General features: G+C 43.1%; 1 protein-coding gene across 2 annotated transcripts in view; it reads right to left on the reverse strand.

The window, feature by feature from the left end:
- The window catches only part of BRSK1 (BR serine/threonine kinase 1), a 348,383-nt gene that overhangs the window by 58,393 nt on the left and 271,495 nt on the right, over positions 1 to 18,495 (reverse strand). For both annotated transcript variants that reach the window (XM_085616379.1, XM_085616377.1), the window contains exons 7-9: positions 13,544 to 13,612; positions 12,491 to 12,637; positions 5,968 to 5,999 (exon numbers count right to left, since the gene is read on the reverse strand). In XM_085616379.1, the coding sequence (XP_085472505.1) occupies positions 5,968 to 5,999; positions 12,491 to 12,637; positions 13,544 to 13,612 (248 nt within the window). The remainder of the gene's footprint in view (positions 1 to 5,967; positions 6,000 to 12,490; positions 12,638 to 13,543; positions 13,613 to 18,495) is intronic.

The raw sequence follows: 18,495 nt of genomic DNA on the forward strand, positions 1-18,495 counted from the left end.
ACGGCTGCTGATGATAGTCCAGGGCAATGGTTGGAGGTGTGGAGACGCGCATGCGCATCACGTAGACGTGGGCGTGCGTATGCATTCTCTCCCTCAAATATTTCAGTGAAACATGCTGAAGAACAGTGCGCACAGCACTCTAATTCACATCCCTACGGCGCTTTCGGCCCACACACAGCAGCGGCCTTGCAATTAAATAACACTCGGAGGAGGGCCTCTCCCTTGGAACCCTGTATCCTATTTTCCCATAAGTCAATGCTCTCGGGGGGGTCGCTGCTTTGTGTTTGAGAGGGCAGCCCCCTTACTCGGCTGCTTTCAACTCTGTCTCTAGCTCTGGGTTCGGCAAGGAAATGCATCGAGTAGGGACAGGGAACCGGAAGATCACTCCTGCGTCTGAGGGGCAGACATTTGGTCATACTCAACACTACCCACACATACACCAACACTATAGGACATTTGCAACACTAAACAGCAGTATGTCCACAACATCACTGAGAGCACAAAGAGAGCAGCATTGCCAACAATGAGCCGAGGAGCCTATGCTGTGTCCCATAACAAAGCATAGCAGACAATCCCCTGGGCAAGTTCGGTGACTATAAAACCATCTTTGTTACCACATTCGCATATCTGATGGCTTCACAAATGCTGGTGGTCAGAGGGGAAGAAGAAAGAGGCTGTAAGCGTAATAATGAGGGAATAAGCATTACATATTCCAGCACCTTTAAAACCTCATTTCACTCAGAGAGCGGCTTCAATGTGCCAGTATTTTGGGACAATGGATGGGACTTCCCAACATCATACCAGGACTGAGGACCCTTGCCCATGACCAGTGCTTTAAATGGGCCGGTACTGTCCGGTACGGAGTACCGGTACTTTTCTATTTTGAGAGGGAGACTACCGGCACTTCTCAAGACAGATGCAATACTTTTAATTGGAGAGTGCCGGCACTAATCAGAAACAAGCAGGTTCTCTGGGACAGAGTACCTGCACTTCTATTTTCCAATTTCAAGCACTGCCCATGACTACAAATCATCCGCCATTACGAGAGCTCGATCACGAATGTGATGACACTGTCAAGCACGCCTCTCAACGCAACAAAATCAGTGGACCAACATGTACTTCACCTCTCCGAATATTTGTATGAATTCTGGTAAGTCACAAAGCTAGCAACCCCAGAGAGACTGCTCTGCGGATGCTAATGTTATGTTAATTTGATCTTGTAAGGCACACTATCAACTCAAAGAGGTGCCCTGGCCCTGTGGGATGACAGGGGAAGAGCTGAGGCGCAGCCTAATATAAGCTGAATAGATTGCAAGTAACTGTAGTTCAAAGGTCAAGGTGTTCCATAGACAGCTGGCCAGAATGGGGAAAGCTCTGCCACCCAGTCCAGAATGTTTAAAGCAGGGTATGGTGAGAAGAAGCTTATTTAAAGAGCGAAGAGCTCTAGACGGGTTGCATGTGATCATTTTCTGGCTTCAACAAATCAGGAAATCCCTGTAAAATGTGTATACAACGCATGAGACTTTGAAGATGATATGATGTTAGAAAAGCAACAAGCGTGAGGTGATGCTTGGTTTTGGATGATGTGAAATGAAATGAAAACAAATATGTAAAGCACCCATTAACCAGAAGTTCTCAAGTCTCTAAAGTCACTGAAAAACCACTGAAAAGCCTAAGAGCAGCCAACCCGAAAAAAACATTTTGAGTTCCTAAGAAGCAAAAAACATGTTTTGAGGACCTTTTCTAAAATCAAAAGGACTCTCCATGCTTCATGGATGGAGGGGTTGAGAGTTCCACAGTTTAGCAGTGGCTACTGAAAAGGATCTGCCACCGAGTCTGGCCTGACAAATCTTTGGAACCAACATGAGGTGATGTTTGGCTGAACAAAGCGGCCTGGTTGGAGAATACCATTGAAACTTAGAGCTAATAAAGCTAGGTCCCATTTTGTGCAAAACTTTGTGAGTGATACAAAGGGACTTAAAGACATTTCTCTTCCTAACAGAAGCCAATGTAGCTTATGAAGTTCACCAGAAACTGATTGGTATTTGGGAATGTGCAAGATAAGCCTAGCTTCTGCATTTGCAGTTTGCAGATTTTTCAAAGGAAGTTTATCAACGTTCAAATAAAGGGCATTACAGTAGTCGATCCATGATGAGATCATTGCAAGAACAACTGTTTTCCGTGCTGTTAACGGATAAAAAGCAAAGATTTTACTTAAAGATCTATTAAAGTTGAAGCCTGAAGATACCGTGCGGCCCACCTGAAGATCCACGGAGAGTTGCTGATCAAAAATCACCCCAACATTCTTGGCAGACTTAATAGGGACAGGTGGAAGCCACAGAACATTTGGCCACCCACTGTTACTCTAAATTGAGGGGTGACAACTAAAGATGATGACCTCAGTCTTTTCTCAGTTTAATGTAAGACAATCTTATTTCATCCATACAAAAATTGCCTTCACGCAGTTTTTAAAATGGATGACTATTGAATGCACACAATCCATGATGGATACAATAATCTGAGTGTCGTCTGCATAAAATAACACCTAAAAGCCATAAGCTGGCCATGCAGGTATTTTCCAGAATTTTACCAGTAGGGTTGTAGTTTTTTAAATCTTTGGGATCAAGATTTTTTTTTCCAGTTAAGGTCTAACTACAGCTTCTTATTATGACTTAGGGAAACATACAGAGGCTATAACTTTATTCATAGAAGTGGCCAAGGGCTCTGATACCTTCACAGAAACCAGGTGAAGAATTTTAGGCAGGCAAGGGTCAGAAGCCAAGATTGATTTTGTATTTAAAGGAAGCTTCCTCACCTGTTTACTTGCAATAGTAGGGAAAAAAGATTACACTCCTGTGTTATCTTACATAAAATTCCCAGGCCATGTCTGTAGCGCCCTACACACAAAGTCTTATAGAATTGTTTGATTTCTCCAGCTTTTTAGAAGTAGTAAATTCAAAATGAAATTCAAGTTCTTAGATTGAAAGAAGAGTGCCAGATTATCACAGAAAGCCTGCGTAATGTCTAAGAGCCCGATTATGAGTTTGGCATGGTGGGAGGGGGACCACCACACAGACTCACCGCCCCCACACTGCCAAACCCGTGTGCGCACCATCCGCAAGATTGTGACGTTTACAGCCACTGGCGGGTGTTTCTATGGCGGTCCCACAGGGGTGCCGATGAAATAGGCACCGTAATGGGAACATCAAGGGCAGTACCTGAACGGCATGGGCTAGTGCTAGCCATGCCATGCAGGTACTGGGATACATACTACATGGGGGCATAGCATGTGCCCTCCTGCATGCACCCTATGGCCCTTAGACAACAGTCAGCCCTGTAGAGCCCAGTTGTTCCTCTCCAAAATGGGTTTCGCGGCATAGGAACCGCTATGGAAACCATGGTGGAGAGGAAACTCATAATATGTTCGGTGGGACCGCAGCAATCACACCAAGCATATTGCGACCTCAAAAATGCCGCCCCACTGCCAGGGATCTCTAATTCTTGGCATTGCGGTGTTGCAGTGACGGTCCGACTGCCCAAGTTCTAATAGGGCAGTCGGACCGCTGATGCAGAGTCGTAATCAAGCCCTAAGTTCTCTGAGACCTTGGGAAAGGAGAACGTGTTTACAAGTTAGCAATTAGAAGACGTTAGCAATTAGCAGAACAAGAAGCACCAGGCCACCTACGATTCTATGTCACAGAAACAAAACAGGACTATTACATAGGCTCTCTTGCTATCCAATCATAGTTGTTTCTGCTGTTTATTGGGGAGTAATATGAGAGCCGACTCTAAATTATTTTGTTTAGCACAATGTTAGTAAATGGTCTGCATATATACTTGTGGTACACAAATCGCGATTGTTCAGTTGTCTCGTGTACATTATATGAATCGAGGTCAACATTAACCAGTTAATCATTTATTTAGCCAATCAGGACACTGGGTTCAATCAATTCACAGCTGACTCATTGGTGTCTTTTGTTTTGACTGGTCTCACAGGCTAAACTTTTTACTGCTCAACGAGTCCTATTGAGTAATGGCGCTTTGTACATTGACCGTTAGTGACGTTCTTTTGGCATCCTGAAAAGGGTGACAGTGAGGAGGCGAGTAAAATGTGCTCCAACGCACAACGCTGTATAACATTTCTAATTTCCTTCCTTAAGTTTACAAATATTGACAAGCATTTGCAAAGGCAACAGTTCTGACTTTATTGTTCTAATGCAAAGAAAAACACAGGTGTGACAAATGCTGCTTGCTTGCATTACGACATTCAAGACAGACCCATTGGCTTTGGACATGCGTGCGAGTCTTCTGATTGGTCAAAATAACCACCAATGACAGTGATTGTGAACCAAAGAGTGCTGCGCGTTATTAGGTGATGGGAAAAGATCTGAGCTTGTGTACATCACATGGTATTTTTACACATTTCTTTTACATATTCACATTGCATTACATTTCACATATTTTTTATGTTTCTTTCTTAAACACCAGGGGAGTAACGAATTTGCTCAAAAACATCTGATTTTGGGTTAAAAGCCACGATTACAACACTTCTCCTCCCTAGGAGTTTTTACTTTCTTGCTTTTACGTTTTCCTCCTGTCACTCAGGCAGATGCATTACTTTAAACTTTGATCCAATACATTTTACTTGGCAGTGAAATATAAAAAAAAACTGCCTCGTGCTTTAAAAACAAGGTGTGACCACATGAATCCCCTTTCAGTCTGTATTCTGAGCAGGCAATCGGACGGCCAAGATGTGCATCCAATCACAAAGGGAGAGGTGTTAGGAGAGATGTTAACACTGCTGCAATCATTGGTTCTCCTCGACCTTGTTGCCGTAATTACACTATACAGGGGTGCCTATATATGTCTGGAAAACAGGCAACCACATAATGCTTCAGAATGTTGCACAAAGTTTAAACCTAAGGATATGAATAACTATCCTCAAACCCAAAAGTCTTTTTAATAGTACCCAAGCAATATCAGAGCATATGACGTGTAATGGAGATTATCAGTAACAAAACAGTGATAATGAGAAAAGCATGGCCCACTTTGAGATGCTACTTCCAATACTCTTCTAAGAGAAGAGAGAACTGTTTCTCCCAGCAACATTATGATGTGCGGGGCCCACAACAACATCCGCTGGCACAACATTGTTGTCAAATAGGTACCAAAAATCTAAACCACCCAATAAAGCAATTAACCAACCACATGAATGGCAGTAATCAACCAGTAGGAAGAAGAGAGATGTGGCATGGCCCCCATACCAACCTGCTCATACTTAGAGATGGACCACTCTCATCTCCATATGTCATGAGAAAATGGAAGGCTTCCAGGAGAATCCAGCAGAATAATCAACACTAGACTCCTAGTACAACCCGGGGATGAACGGAGAGGTAACTCACACACTACATGCAGCCTCTGCAGCGGGGAAAGAATGAACCACCTGCCATGACACCAAACAATCACTATTTAAAAACAGAACTTAGCTAGGTGCAGAGCAGCATCCAACTCAGCATGTACTCTGAACTAGGGAAAAGACAAGATGTTGCAGTGACTGATCAAGTACTTATGTGTTCAGTGGAAGGGGTGGGGCGAACAGTTTATTATTAATTATAAAAGCTGAGGAGGTTACTTGTTCCACAGGCATGGTAAATTCTCATTGTATAAGGTCTTTGATCTGGAAGATAGATGATGTGTAATGTCCACTCTCTTCGGCCAGCCAAATCTGATAGTAACCCAGCTCATGTCCCTTGTTTAGTAACTCAGTTCACGCCCTTTGAAGTGGTCTCAGGATAGCGTTTGGCACCACACAAACACGAGTAAAATATTACATGCAGTCTTCTCAAACTAAAACCGGCATATGGGCCTTCTCCCTTACAATCAGCCTCTGGCTACATGTCCAAAATGTCCCACAGGCACATGATCACACACACATAACATAAAGGTCAGCATGTAGAAGATACTTACAAATACCAAGGGTGCTTCTGGATTTGATCTAACTGCAAAAATCAAGAAATATAAAACAAGTTGGTAAGTGACAGAGGAGAAATATATTTCAACTGCTTGTAGAACCATGTGGTAATGGTGGCGAATACCCCAACATTCACACTCTGGGATGCAGCAATGAAGTAAGTGGGGCGTGGATAACAAAAACAGAAGGGAGGTATAAGGTTAAAGAGAGGACAGAGGAACAATATGTAACACTGTAGAGGATGGAGACAGATTTAGCATATAGAGAGGGTAGATGTGCAAGTAAAATTCTAGCATGGGGACCTTGTGAAATGGAGGCCTCATCCTCTACCCCTAGGCTTTAGGAGCTACTAGGATACATCACAAGACCTACACGGACTTCTACATCTGTTCCGATTGGTGTAGAGTGGTCCAGCCATGCTAAGTAAAGAAAGAATGCATGCAGGCAGGGAGCAACTTTCTTTTTAAGTTGGTCAGCAGTGTGTGAGGCTGCAATCACAGTAGTGGCAGCTGTGGGTAAATAAAGGGAACCGGTGAAGTCTTAGTCACAAGGACCATTGCCTGATCAGGGCAGCAGCCAGAACAGATGTCCTTGCGGAGATATCCTGGCCTTCCTGGCAATATGCACAGCCTCAGAAGGATGGCCGACTGCCATTGTATTGTGTTAAGGGTCATTCAGTTCCTGTCTCTGCAATCTCCTATACCATACAACCGACTCTCATTCAGTGCAGGGAGTTGCTAAGAAGAAGTCATCACTGAGTTGCCAATTAAGAAGTCTCATGGCAGTAAAAAACTCAGGTCAGGCCATCAGCAGCTATAATGTTGGAAGGCTACTCTTACTCTACAGAACCACTGCATTGAGGAATGGCTCTCTTTACACCCTTTTTTGGTCTTGGGAGGAAACAGAGCTCCCGCAGTGTAATCAAACCTTAACATGAGGGAGAAAGCCATCAACCTTCCACCAACGGGGTCCTACAGCAGAACAAGACAAACACGGATACTGAATGTTATCCAATCAGTATCAACCAGAACATTATCTCTTTTCAAGCTGGCCCAAGGGTTTTTAGTCTTTTGAAGCCAGAGTCCCTGTCCATTCCAAGGGTCCAGTGACTGCCTCCTCTTTCTCAGAAGAAGAAACCCATCCCTTGCTCCCATTGTTCAACTTGAACACGTTTCTGTTGAGATTTTGCCGACTTGTCATTGAGGATCAGAATCATGGCATGACTTACATTGTTTACTTGAGAGAGTAATGACTAGAATTCTACAGCCCACTTTTATATGCCCCTTGTACAGCAGACACTCATACCAGATGGCTATCTTCTTCCATCTCTCACTGCTATACTCTGCATGACCTCTATTTACTCTGCATCCCACAGGGGTGTCCATGCACATTCCACGAGAAGCATAAATCACATTGTCCTTGCCAGACACTGGTGGAGAAATATACAGGCTTGGCTATTTGGGCTAACCAATATGCACTCTGCAGACTCAACATCCTTGAGGCTTCCTCTCGATGCGAAGCTTAATATGGCAGTAGATGCTTTAGAACTTGTTTCTCTAAGCCTAAGATACCCAAGGATGAGTTTCTTGCCATGTTTCTAAATGTTCTCAGATAGCTCCAAGTTTGTATCAACTGGTTAATTCTTCCATCGAACAGGTTCTTACCTCAGATTGGAAATGGGCATATATTATTCCTTTAGTTACGAAATCTTTTTTAGATATATCTATACTGAGTAACGTTTGCTCTAATTTTCTGCTGCTATTTAAAACAAAGCCAGCAGAAGGAGAACATTCTGAGTTCATTATAGATAATTCATTACTTTATTCCACTCAAGAGGGTTTCCAGACCTATTATACAACAGAGGTGATGCTTGGGGCAGCTCAAAATGAATTAGGCATTATCATGGACCAGGGAGGTGTAGCAGCAATGATTCTTCTGAACTTTTCTGCAGCCTTTCACATCTTGTAGCATGCTACAGTGGTGGAAAGAGTTGGGGGAAGGCTTGGGAAAGACCAAGAACTGGATTTTTTCTTTTTTAACGCATCACAGCCAGACATTTTTTATGCTTCAATTCAGTCATCATCTAGTGCCTTATTCTGCTGAGCTCCACTGGGCTTCTTTCTCAGCACATGATTTGTAATTTTTATCTAGCCTTATCCTCTTGTTTCACATGATGTGTATTTTATGCCAATGACATGCAATTTATTCCCAGATTGGATAGCAATAGCAGTGAAGTTTACCTTAGCTTTCAGTGCTGCCTAAGGGCGGGAGCGGGCTGAATGGTGGCAAACTGCTTGAAATTGAATTTGGATAAGACAGAGTTTATGGTGGTCTATGTCCAGCCGTTTGTCTAGCCATCAGGCTCATGGACTGAAGTTTTGGATCGCTGCCCTCTCCTTCAAGGCCTGTGAAAAACCTTGGCACTTTGTTGGATAACAAGCTGTGTTTTAGAGCGCCGGTGGCCAAAGTCTTGGTATCTTGCTGTTTTCATCTTAAAGTATTGAGGAAAAGCTTGCCTTTTTTAATACAGAATATTCCTTGTACAATTCTCCAAGAAGTGGAAGGCTTTTGGACTGATTATGTAAATACATTATGTCAAGGTCTCCCTTGATATACTATCAGCCAACTACAACTCATGCAAAAAGCGTCAGCCCATTTCTTACTGAAATTTCCGTGTAGAACACAAATTACGGGACTGAAATTCTTAAACTGGCTTCCCGTGCAAAAGTGGATTATGTTTATAAGCCCCTTGACCTGTTTTAAAGCATCTCTTGATAAATGCCTTCTCTTCAACCACCTTTATTAGGTCTCGACCTGGCGAAAGCAGCGCATGCGCTGCTCTGCCATGAGAGGCCTTTTGGAATCGATACGATTCCAGCGTGCACACGGGAAGACTAACGAGACAGAAGATGTGCACGCGGGTATTGGCCCCTTTACTGGCGGCGTGATGCTCTGTGGAAGTAAAGGCAGCCCCCGCGTGCACATCTTCTGTCCGTTCCATGACGGGCCGCGCTTGTTCTCCTCGTGTTTGGTCTCTCTGTGCTCTGCCTTTCTTCCCCAGTGACGGCCTCACGCCCGCACTATCGTTCCCTGTGAACATATTCATATGTCTTTCTTTTCTCGTGTCTCTCATCTATATGGCTCTATCTGCAGCCTCCCCATGTCTCGGTGCCCTGGTCTCTCTTTCTCTCACTCTCTGTCTCCTCCTGTAAGTGATACCCCCTTGGCTGTCACTGCTCTCTCCCTAATGCCCCCACCCTGCTTCTTTCCATGCTTATGTCTCCCTCCTCTTTGCATTTCTAGCCCGGATGGCTCCCTATGTCGGTCTCTCAACCTTGTATCCAGTACTTAAACTTGAACTTAAAAAATATAAGTGCATTTCCTTCGGTGTCTCCCATGTGTCATCTTTTTCCCTACTATCCAGATCTGTTCTCTCGTATTCCTCGCTGTCTCTCTCTCGGCCGGTGCCAGCCTCTCTTCTCTCTGGGTCTCTCATCCTACCCTTTCACCTGCCTCGCACTCTGTATCATAGGGAGGGGCTCGCCCTTAATCTCCCTTTCTTGGTTCCCTCATTAGCAAACCTAAACTACACCGTAAACACCAAACCTGCCCCCACCCCCGAGCGCCCTTCTAACCCGCCCTTTTCCCCCAGTGTTTGAAGCTTCCCTCCAGCAAGCCCTGCTCGCAATGCTCTTCCTAGCTGTCACTCTCACCTGTCATGGACTCACATGCCCCTACCCTGGCGCCCCACTTCCATAGCTCGCGGCAGTCCCGTGACCCCATCAGTGCCATGTCACCTCTTCCCCCATCCCTCCCGTGATACAGTTCTGTTTGTCACTCAGCACCTCCCTGTACCGACCCTCTGTTGTCCGTTCCCAGCCCTACTGTCCCTCAGCCAGCGTGGCGCAGGGGGCTTCAGCGCTGCCATGTCTGAGGCTCCTCTTTTCCCGCCCACCCGGCTGGCCCCAAGGCTCACCTGTCATCTCCGCCGGATGGGAGGGTGCTCGTCGGGCCCTGGCTTCCCACCGGGGCTCGGCTCCCAGCCCTGCCTCTGTGTCACTCGGACCCGCACTGTAGGGTCCGCCCCGTGTTGCCAGAATATTTGGGATTCCTTCAAAGCTGACAGATAGGGAACCGGTCCTGCAGGTTGTTGTGCCTCTCGCAGCTCACATGCAGAGCCTGGCAGGCTGGCCGGAGCCCGAGTGCCCTGGTTGCCCGTACCTGCCTGGGAACTGGGCCCATCAGCTGGGCCCTGCTCCGTAACCCCACCAGTGCCCTCCTCCTGTTTAGCCAGGGTGATGAGGATCTCGTAACGTGTCCGCCTGGCCTTACTGGAGGCAGGCAAGGGGTCCATAGTGACCACTGCCCCCGTGTTTACCTTACGGGCCTCCGCATCTGCCATCTTGGCTCCGGTGTCCGCTTCGATGGCCTCTGGCACACTGTGCATTGCCCCAGTCCCCTCGTGTAGTTTCTCTCCACCTTCGCACAGCCCCCTAGCCACATTGCGCACCATCAGAGCACCCTCTTGTGCTGCTGTGTCTCCCTCGTGAACCAGGCCAGGCCCACTGGCCTCCACTCTTCGCTCTTGCTGCCTCAGCATCCTCGTGCTCTGTGGGGTCCCAATGAGTCTGAACAACCCAGGCCTCCTCCTCCTGGTCCCTGCAGGTGTACTTTGGGCAAGAGAAAAGGTTAGACCGTCTGGCTTCAGCGAGGTCGCTGCCCCCCTGCTGGGTGCAGTGCTCCGGGAGATCCGGGGTCATGGCCTTTAGTGGGGTATATGCCTGAAGAATGGTTTGGGCCCATTCTGGAAGGGGTTCAGGGGTCTCACAGGCCTCTTAGAGGCGATATTGGGGTGACTCAGTGCATAGGGAGCTGATACTCTCTGACATGGACCCCGAAGAGGCCCCGTCCCTGCACTCCTCCAGCAGACAGTCGAAGGAGGTGGACACGTCCAATAGGTCTCACCTTTTATTAAGTTAAAGCCATTTGCTTTGCTATACAATACCATTAGCAAAGCAAATGGCTTTAAATTAATCAAAGGCGCGACCTATTGCATTTTCAATGCTTGTTTCTATTGGTACTGACCTTCTCGGTCCCTGTATTCTGCTATTGCATTCATCTTAAGCGCTACGGACACAATGGGGAAGTCACAACAGTGTGGTTAGGCATTGACTTTGCAGTCCACACTGGTTGGCATGCCCTTGCTCTGGAGATTAGGTGCATCTCCAATTCTTAGTTTTCAGAATAAAGTCTAAAATATGGTTCTTAAAACTATAATGAGGAGTGTCTGCAAATACCATAAATAAATAAATGCGGAATCCACTCAAAGGTTGAGAATGAGGTAGAGTTCAAATTTAGTGATAGGAAAATGTAATCGTTGTGGTGATTCCATTATTGGACAGACTGTCTCCTAGTATCACAAACTTCTACCAGCCACGCAGCCATCAGTCAGAAACAGTAATGGACCCATTTTATAAGAAGGGAATGGTAGCGGATGATCGCTCTACTGTATAGCTTTAGAATCAATTTCAGGAGCTTTAAATAGGTGGCGATTTCCACAGTTTGCTAATGGAAGAAAGCCTATGTACTAGAAATAACAGAGGTAATAATGGTAACTATAGCTGGTACATTTCGAATCGGATGGTGTTTTATTCTGTTTCGACAAAGGGCCTGATTTAGACTTGGTGGCTTATATACTCTGTCACAAACGTGACGGATATCTCAGCCGTCATATTACAAGTACAATGTTTCCTACGGCACTTGCATATGGCAGACGAGTATTCCATGTGCCAAAGTCTAAATCAGGACGAAAGTAACAGTCAGGACACAATGACCAAATAGTGTGACTTCCTAAATCGGTATAAAATTTAACACCATACACCACTTCTTGGCTGAGGTCCTAGATCACTGTTGAAGTGAAGCAAGGCTGCTCTTCTTGAAGACAAGACGAATCTAACTCAGGGAGGAGACGCGGGATAGATGAGATCTATAATGGTAAGTTGACATTTATTTGAAGTAGGGACTGTGATTGAGATGGAAGAGAGATGTGAGAAGAGGAAACATAAAATTGAGAGGACGCAAATTAAATTAAATACAGAAATATAAGATATAATGAGGAGACATGCAAGATGAAGTAGAGACACAGATGTAGAAAATAAATGTGAGATTGAAAGTGCACACAGAATATAGAGAAGACATATGTGAGTTGGTGAGAGCAAATGTGATCTAAAGAAGAGAAATGTTAGATGGAGAGAAGGAATGACATGTAGGGGTTACACATGAGAGCGTGAAGGAGAATAAACATGACTTGGAGTTTACACACGTGAAGAGGAGACATAAGAGAGAGAGACGGGATGAGTACCATGGATAAGAGACAGGTGAGACTGGGAGGAGGCATGCAAGAGTGACACTGTAGGCCCCCAATATGGAATCAAAGATACAAAATATGGGCCAGGAACACATAGGACACAGGGCAGATATGGACCAAAGAGAACAGACTGAAGTTGGGCAGCCACTTACATTAAGACGCTTCTCTGGTTCCACCTCAATCATGCCTCGTAACAGGTTCTGGCAGTCAGGTGGAATGAAGTGAGGCATGTGGAACACTCCCCGCTTCACCTTCTCCAGCAGTTGACGCAAGTTGTCGTCATCAAATGGCAGGGCACCCTGAACAGGGGAGGGGCACGGAGAGAGATCAAATAAAGCCTGTTTAGATCTGCACCCACTACCCAAATATTTCCAAGTCAAAAGCTGCTACCAAGAAGGGAGACTTTCTAAGGGCCCTTGATGCTAGGACTGTGTACCAAACTCAGGCTGTGTTCCCATTTTTCCACTTTTTGGGTGCATTACTCATGAAGAAGGAAAAACCCTCTAAGTTGTATAATAACACATCTGTATGTAGCATACTATGGTTGTCTTCAGAAGGTTAATTTGATGATAAATGTATAGACACAAGAGGTCTATAACATTAGACCAACTGATGTACCAAGTGCAAAATCTGGGATCACATTCCATCATATTCTTTTGGCATATTTTGCAAAATAGGAAACTAAGCTATATCATGAAGTTGCAAAATGTTCAAAATGGGCACTTTTTACTTCACTGCCGCTTTCTTCAGACTCAGCTAATTTGTAGCATACATTTGAATAAGACTGCACTTTGCTGGATTTCATTACCTCAACAGCATGCAGGAAACAAAATCCAACTTTTCAAAATGATTCAATGAAAAGTTAAAATTCTTTAACAAACATGCCCTACCAATTACAATTATTAGTTATTTAAACGGTTTAAAATAGTTTGAGATTTTAAATCATTATTCTGGTATTCAGTTTAAGGATTTTGTCATTGATAAAGAAAATGTGTTTGAAATCTTATAGGGTTTGATGACACTTCCCAATTAAAAATCCTCAGTGAATATATTGGTAACAAAAATTCTTCCTGCAAATCTTAGAGAATAAACAAACATCCAACTCTATAAAGCTCCTTTCACAGCTACCGGCCAAGTTCGATGGTGTCTTATGTCATCCTTTACAGCCGGTTTCCAGCACTATACCAACAGAAAAAACTCCTTACCACCAGCAGTGCAAACAGGATCACACCACAACTCCATACGTCAGCCCGACGCCCATCATACTTCTCTCCCTGGAAGAGAAATCAACAAAGCTATCAAGCATAGGATCACAAATGATCCATTCACTTCACCCAGCGTTTCAGAACAAATTTGCCCATCACACCTCCCATTCACATAATACAATCATCAGCCAGGACACCACTTGAACCAATGAGTGAACAAAAATGGTTCTATTGCATTTGCAGAGAAAAATGATTGATAATTTAGACAAACAAATAATATATACCTGCTGTAAAATAACAATAAAAAAAACAAATGATGAGTGGAATGCTTGAATTAATTTGTGTCACTAGTAATTCCTTGAACTGCATTCCAGTCCATTGTTCTTTTACCACTATGGCTCTCTATATTAGTCTTATGCACAGCAGTCTTGGTCCTGTTCCAATAGGATCAGTCCAGCCAAACCAGCGGGTGGAGTCCCCTCCAGATTGTAACAACAACTAGATACCAGTTTGACACTTTGTGCCTCATCTGTGACGTGCAGCTTGAGTCCAATGGTACAGTGAGTATGGGACCCATGTCTGTGCATAATCGCCTCACTTAGAGCATCTCGCTTCAAAGGCAAAAAGCAGATAGGAGGAATGCTTGAATTCATCTCAGCCACTGGTAATTACTTGGTGCACATTCCAACTTTCTTTTTTTGCCCTTCATGCCACACTAAACAGTGACCTTCCATACACAAATCGGTCTTGGTCTTGCTATTTTAGTTTTGTTTCTTATTCGTAGAAGGTAGGATACCTTATACCAAGCATTTTTCCAGTTCAAAAAGGACAAGTGTATTTGATCTTGAGGTATCACAAATAACAAACTGTATATGATAAAGAGTCTTTGAGTTCAATTATAGAGGAAAAGTGCCACTCACACTTTATATTTGATAAAGAGTCTTTTTCCAATTAAAAAACTGGCAGGAGTTTTTGATCTTAAGATAGCATAACAAATCGCGCTTTATATATGATAAATAAGATAATTTGTTATGATACCTCAAGATCACCAACTCTGGCCCTTTTTTTAAATTGGAAAAATAACAAATCATGCTTTATGTATGATAAAGAGTCTTTATCATATATAAAGTGTGATTTGTTACGATACCTCAAGATCAAAAACTCTTTCCCTTTTTTAATTGGAAAAATACATGATATAAAGTATCCTTCCTTCTGCGAATAAGAGAGAAAAATTAAAGAAAGTAATTCATTGTGAAAAATGTTGATGGAATATATTAACTTCTAATTATGTTTTGGGAAAACATCAATCCTTATCATAAGTGGCCTATTCAAAGGAATCTTTTTAATTTTGGAGGACACACTCATCTTGGTTTGCATCTGATTCAAAGAATGCCTTTAGGGAACCCTTTTCTGTGGATCATCAAGAGGCATGGACTGAAGCGTCCTTTTAGAGGCGCAACGGATCCAAATTAAGTCCCTGGAGAGACATCTACTTCAATGATTTTTTGGCCGCCTGTGTAATCACAATCTCGTCCTTCCTGTACATTTATCTTAGAAATCCTAGTATGAGGGATTAGAACGATGCAAGGAGGGATTTTGCCCAGCAAGAAAGGTATAAGCCTCACTGTCAGAACTAGCTCCCTACAGACACTACTCCCTGAAAAATAATGCTTTCCTGCTTCTCTCTCAGGACTGCTTCTATAACGCATCTATAACTTTCCCTCATGGGACTGTTGATAACTTTTCTGAGTTAAAAGAAAGACTAAACTGATGAAGTAGCTGGGCTTTGTGATAGAAAGATCTAGGCCTCAGGCGAAAAAGCTAGGACTTGGAAATATCTAGACTACTCGCAAATGACAATTCATAGTGACCTTCCATCCAGAGGATGCGTATGAACGTGGTAATAGGCATCTTGAACATCTATGCTGTACAGTATCTCACCCCCCTTTAGTGAAAACAAAAGTTGTTTGAAATATGCATTGCAAATCTTTCTCAATGGGTATGTTGACAAGCCTCAGGTAAAGGCCTCAAATCAGGGACTTTTGCTGGACTATGTGAAAAATATCTTTACTATTTATTGCAATAGGAGGTGCAATGGATGGCAACTCTGTTGAGAGAGATGCTCCTGCAATGGTATGGGTAGAAGCTGACTCAACACTGTGATGCACCTGATAACAAGGAACCTTAACCTGTGGGACATTTTGTTTTAAAAAAAGGCTGTTTTGTGTATTACTGAGACACTCTGAGGTTTCAGATGCAAACTTCATCAGAGGGGAAAGTTTTCTGAAAGAGATGCCATGTGTCACATCCCGGCTGTAAGGTCGGCCAGATCCAGGGCAGACAAAATGAGATGATTAGATATTAAATGATCATCTGTTAACAGTTCTAAAGTGTTTGGCCTTTTTTCTGCTGGTAGCGGTTTTATCATGTTTTCTACTATGTACCGTGACGATTTGTCGTGACATGCAAATACAGCTGATTGTATGTATGAATATTGACTATAAAAATATTGTGCTACAAACATATTGATGCCAATATATTGCATCAAAAATATTGTATAGTAATATAATGTAAAGTACTAAAATACTAACTAAAAATATTTTAGTTTACAAAAATAGTCTGCAAAAATATTGAAATCCTAATAGTAAACAAAACATACATACAATTTTATTTATCTTTTTGAAAATTAATATTACAAATATGTATATAGAAATATACAAATATTTTAAATATGTTTTAAATATTAAAAGAATAACGTCGACTTCATTAAATTAAAGAGTAGACATCAATACATGTTACATGAAATATTTTAAAATAAATATACATATTAATCGAATTTAAAAGTCTACATTTACTTTCATTATTTTAAATGAAATCAACCCCAATATAAATATATTAAATTGGTAATAAATGTCCATTAAACAAAATATGTGTATATATAAATAAAATCCTAACTATTTAACCAGTTTAATTGTGTAGAAAACTAATTTATTAAACACTAACAAATACAATATTTGATAAATAATATAAACATTCCTTTCAACGTCTTTTGTATTTTTGATGTAACACCCTAAGTGGCAAAGGGTATGCTAAGACACTATGCCACTGGAATCAAGCTGCACACAACTGAAAGGTCCGAAGTATTCCAAAACTGGTCTTAGATTTCTTGTGTTCTGGTTCAGAGAGGATCTGACTAGACAGTTTGGGCTGGACACTACATATTGGAGCAGGCCCAAGGCTAATTTGCATATGGCTTGATCTAATCTGTGGTGGCCTGGTGTCCCAAAAAATCGATGGGTTGGTATGCTACCCCAGAGACTACCGATGATTAGACTATTTGCAAGTATTGTTGCCATCAACTTTTGTGTTTTTGTTTAAAATATTACTGCAGGAAATGACCCTCTTTTGTGTAATCTCACCCCCAATTTTGCCCTATCTCTTTTACTGGCATAAGACCTTTGTGCACTTTATCCCCGTTAATGAGGAGTTAAGAGCCTTTGCTCCCCTTTTAAACATGTTGAAATTATGATTGGCGCAATTGTCATTTCTTAAGGCCATGGTATATGGTGCAGAACTAGACCACTGGCATGGATTGCAACATCTATTGTGCCATCCACTACGGTGGCAGTGAAAAGATGGCTTTATGGCTTCTTGGTGTAGGCTGACAGCATCAGCCTGAACCCTGCTGCACAGACCAGTCAAAATCACCTTTTAAATACTGCATAAGTCACCTTTAAGCAAACCTTACTGCCCACAAGGTAGGGGTGGAATATGAGTGGCATTAGATATGGCATGTTCCCCAGTGCTTAATTTGAGATGGTGGTTTCCGATGCTCGGCACCGGAATTTAATTCTCAGCACCGGGTCTAGTGACAGTCCAGCACATGGTGGCGCTGTCTGTATACTTTTGGCATGAGCACAACTACCCTGTTTACTGAATCAAATCGAATTGAAAATTAATAATACCAGCCTCTCACACCATTATTATAGCTGTTTGTGGCTTGAAATAGTTTGAATTGTCACACTTGTGGCACTGTCATTGGCAGATCTGGCAGGAGCAATGCGTTGTGCAGGCGGCAGTGGCCTTCTAAGAAGGGCTATGGCACTTCATTTTTTACAAATTAAGCACTGATGTAACCGCAGTGACTAGGTCTATAACAATATTGTCGCTGATCAGGATGTGGCTGGCCCATAGGAAATGTAAAAATATAGATTATACCATTTAATCTATAACTTTTGGCTTATACCAGCTACAGACTCCATTCAAAGACTTATTTTTAAATTTATTAATAATCCAATCTAATGGCGAAGTCATATTTTAATTAAATATATTGGAAATGCAACTTTTAAAAAGTTACCGTTACCCTTCCTAAAGCAGCTAAAGTCTAATTTACATTAACTCCCCCAGCCACTGCCCAGCCTATACGTGGCCTGAATGAGGTGTGACAGGGTTGTGAAAACTGCTTCCAGAGCAGGCACAATGGCCTGGAAGTGGTGAGATGTTTTCTTCCCCTGGCAGGAAGAGCATTGGCTCCATGAACTTTAAAGGGGCCTTGCTGGTCCTAAATAAGTGTTGGGTGACATTTTGTCCCCAAAGTAAGTCTGGCACCAAACCCAGTGGGAAGTCAGCTAATCCCAGAACCAGTTTTGAGTGACCATAGAGGAGACTGCTTATCACCCTGTCCAAACCTCTTGGTGGGCACATGGGCTCTGCAAAAAGGGAGAATGGTTTCCCTATCTTGCATTTTGACAGCAAGGGGCCCTGTGGGATTGTCTGCAGTAGGTCAAACAGGAACTGCTGAAAAAGTGAGTAGGGTTGGTTGCCCATAGGAACTTATTTCCCATTGGTTAGGGCGTGCCCATGGGCAGCATAAATGTGGCATCACAAGGTACCACTTACTGAACCTGCAAAAGATCAGAAAAAGGCTGGACCTGCTGACTGTGATCTGAGAG

Source organism: Triturus cristatus, chromosome 7 (assembly GCF_964204655.1).
Source record: "Triturus cristatus chromosome 7, aTriCri1.1, whole genome shotgun sequence".
Taxonomy (NCBI): Eukaryota; Metazoa; Chordata; class Amphibia; order Caudata; family Salamandridae; genus Triturus; species Triturus cristatus.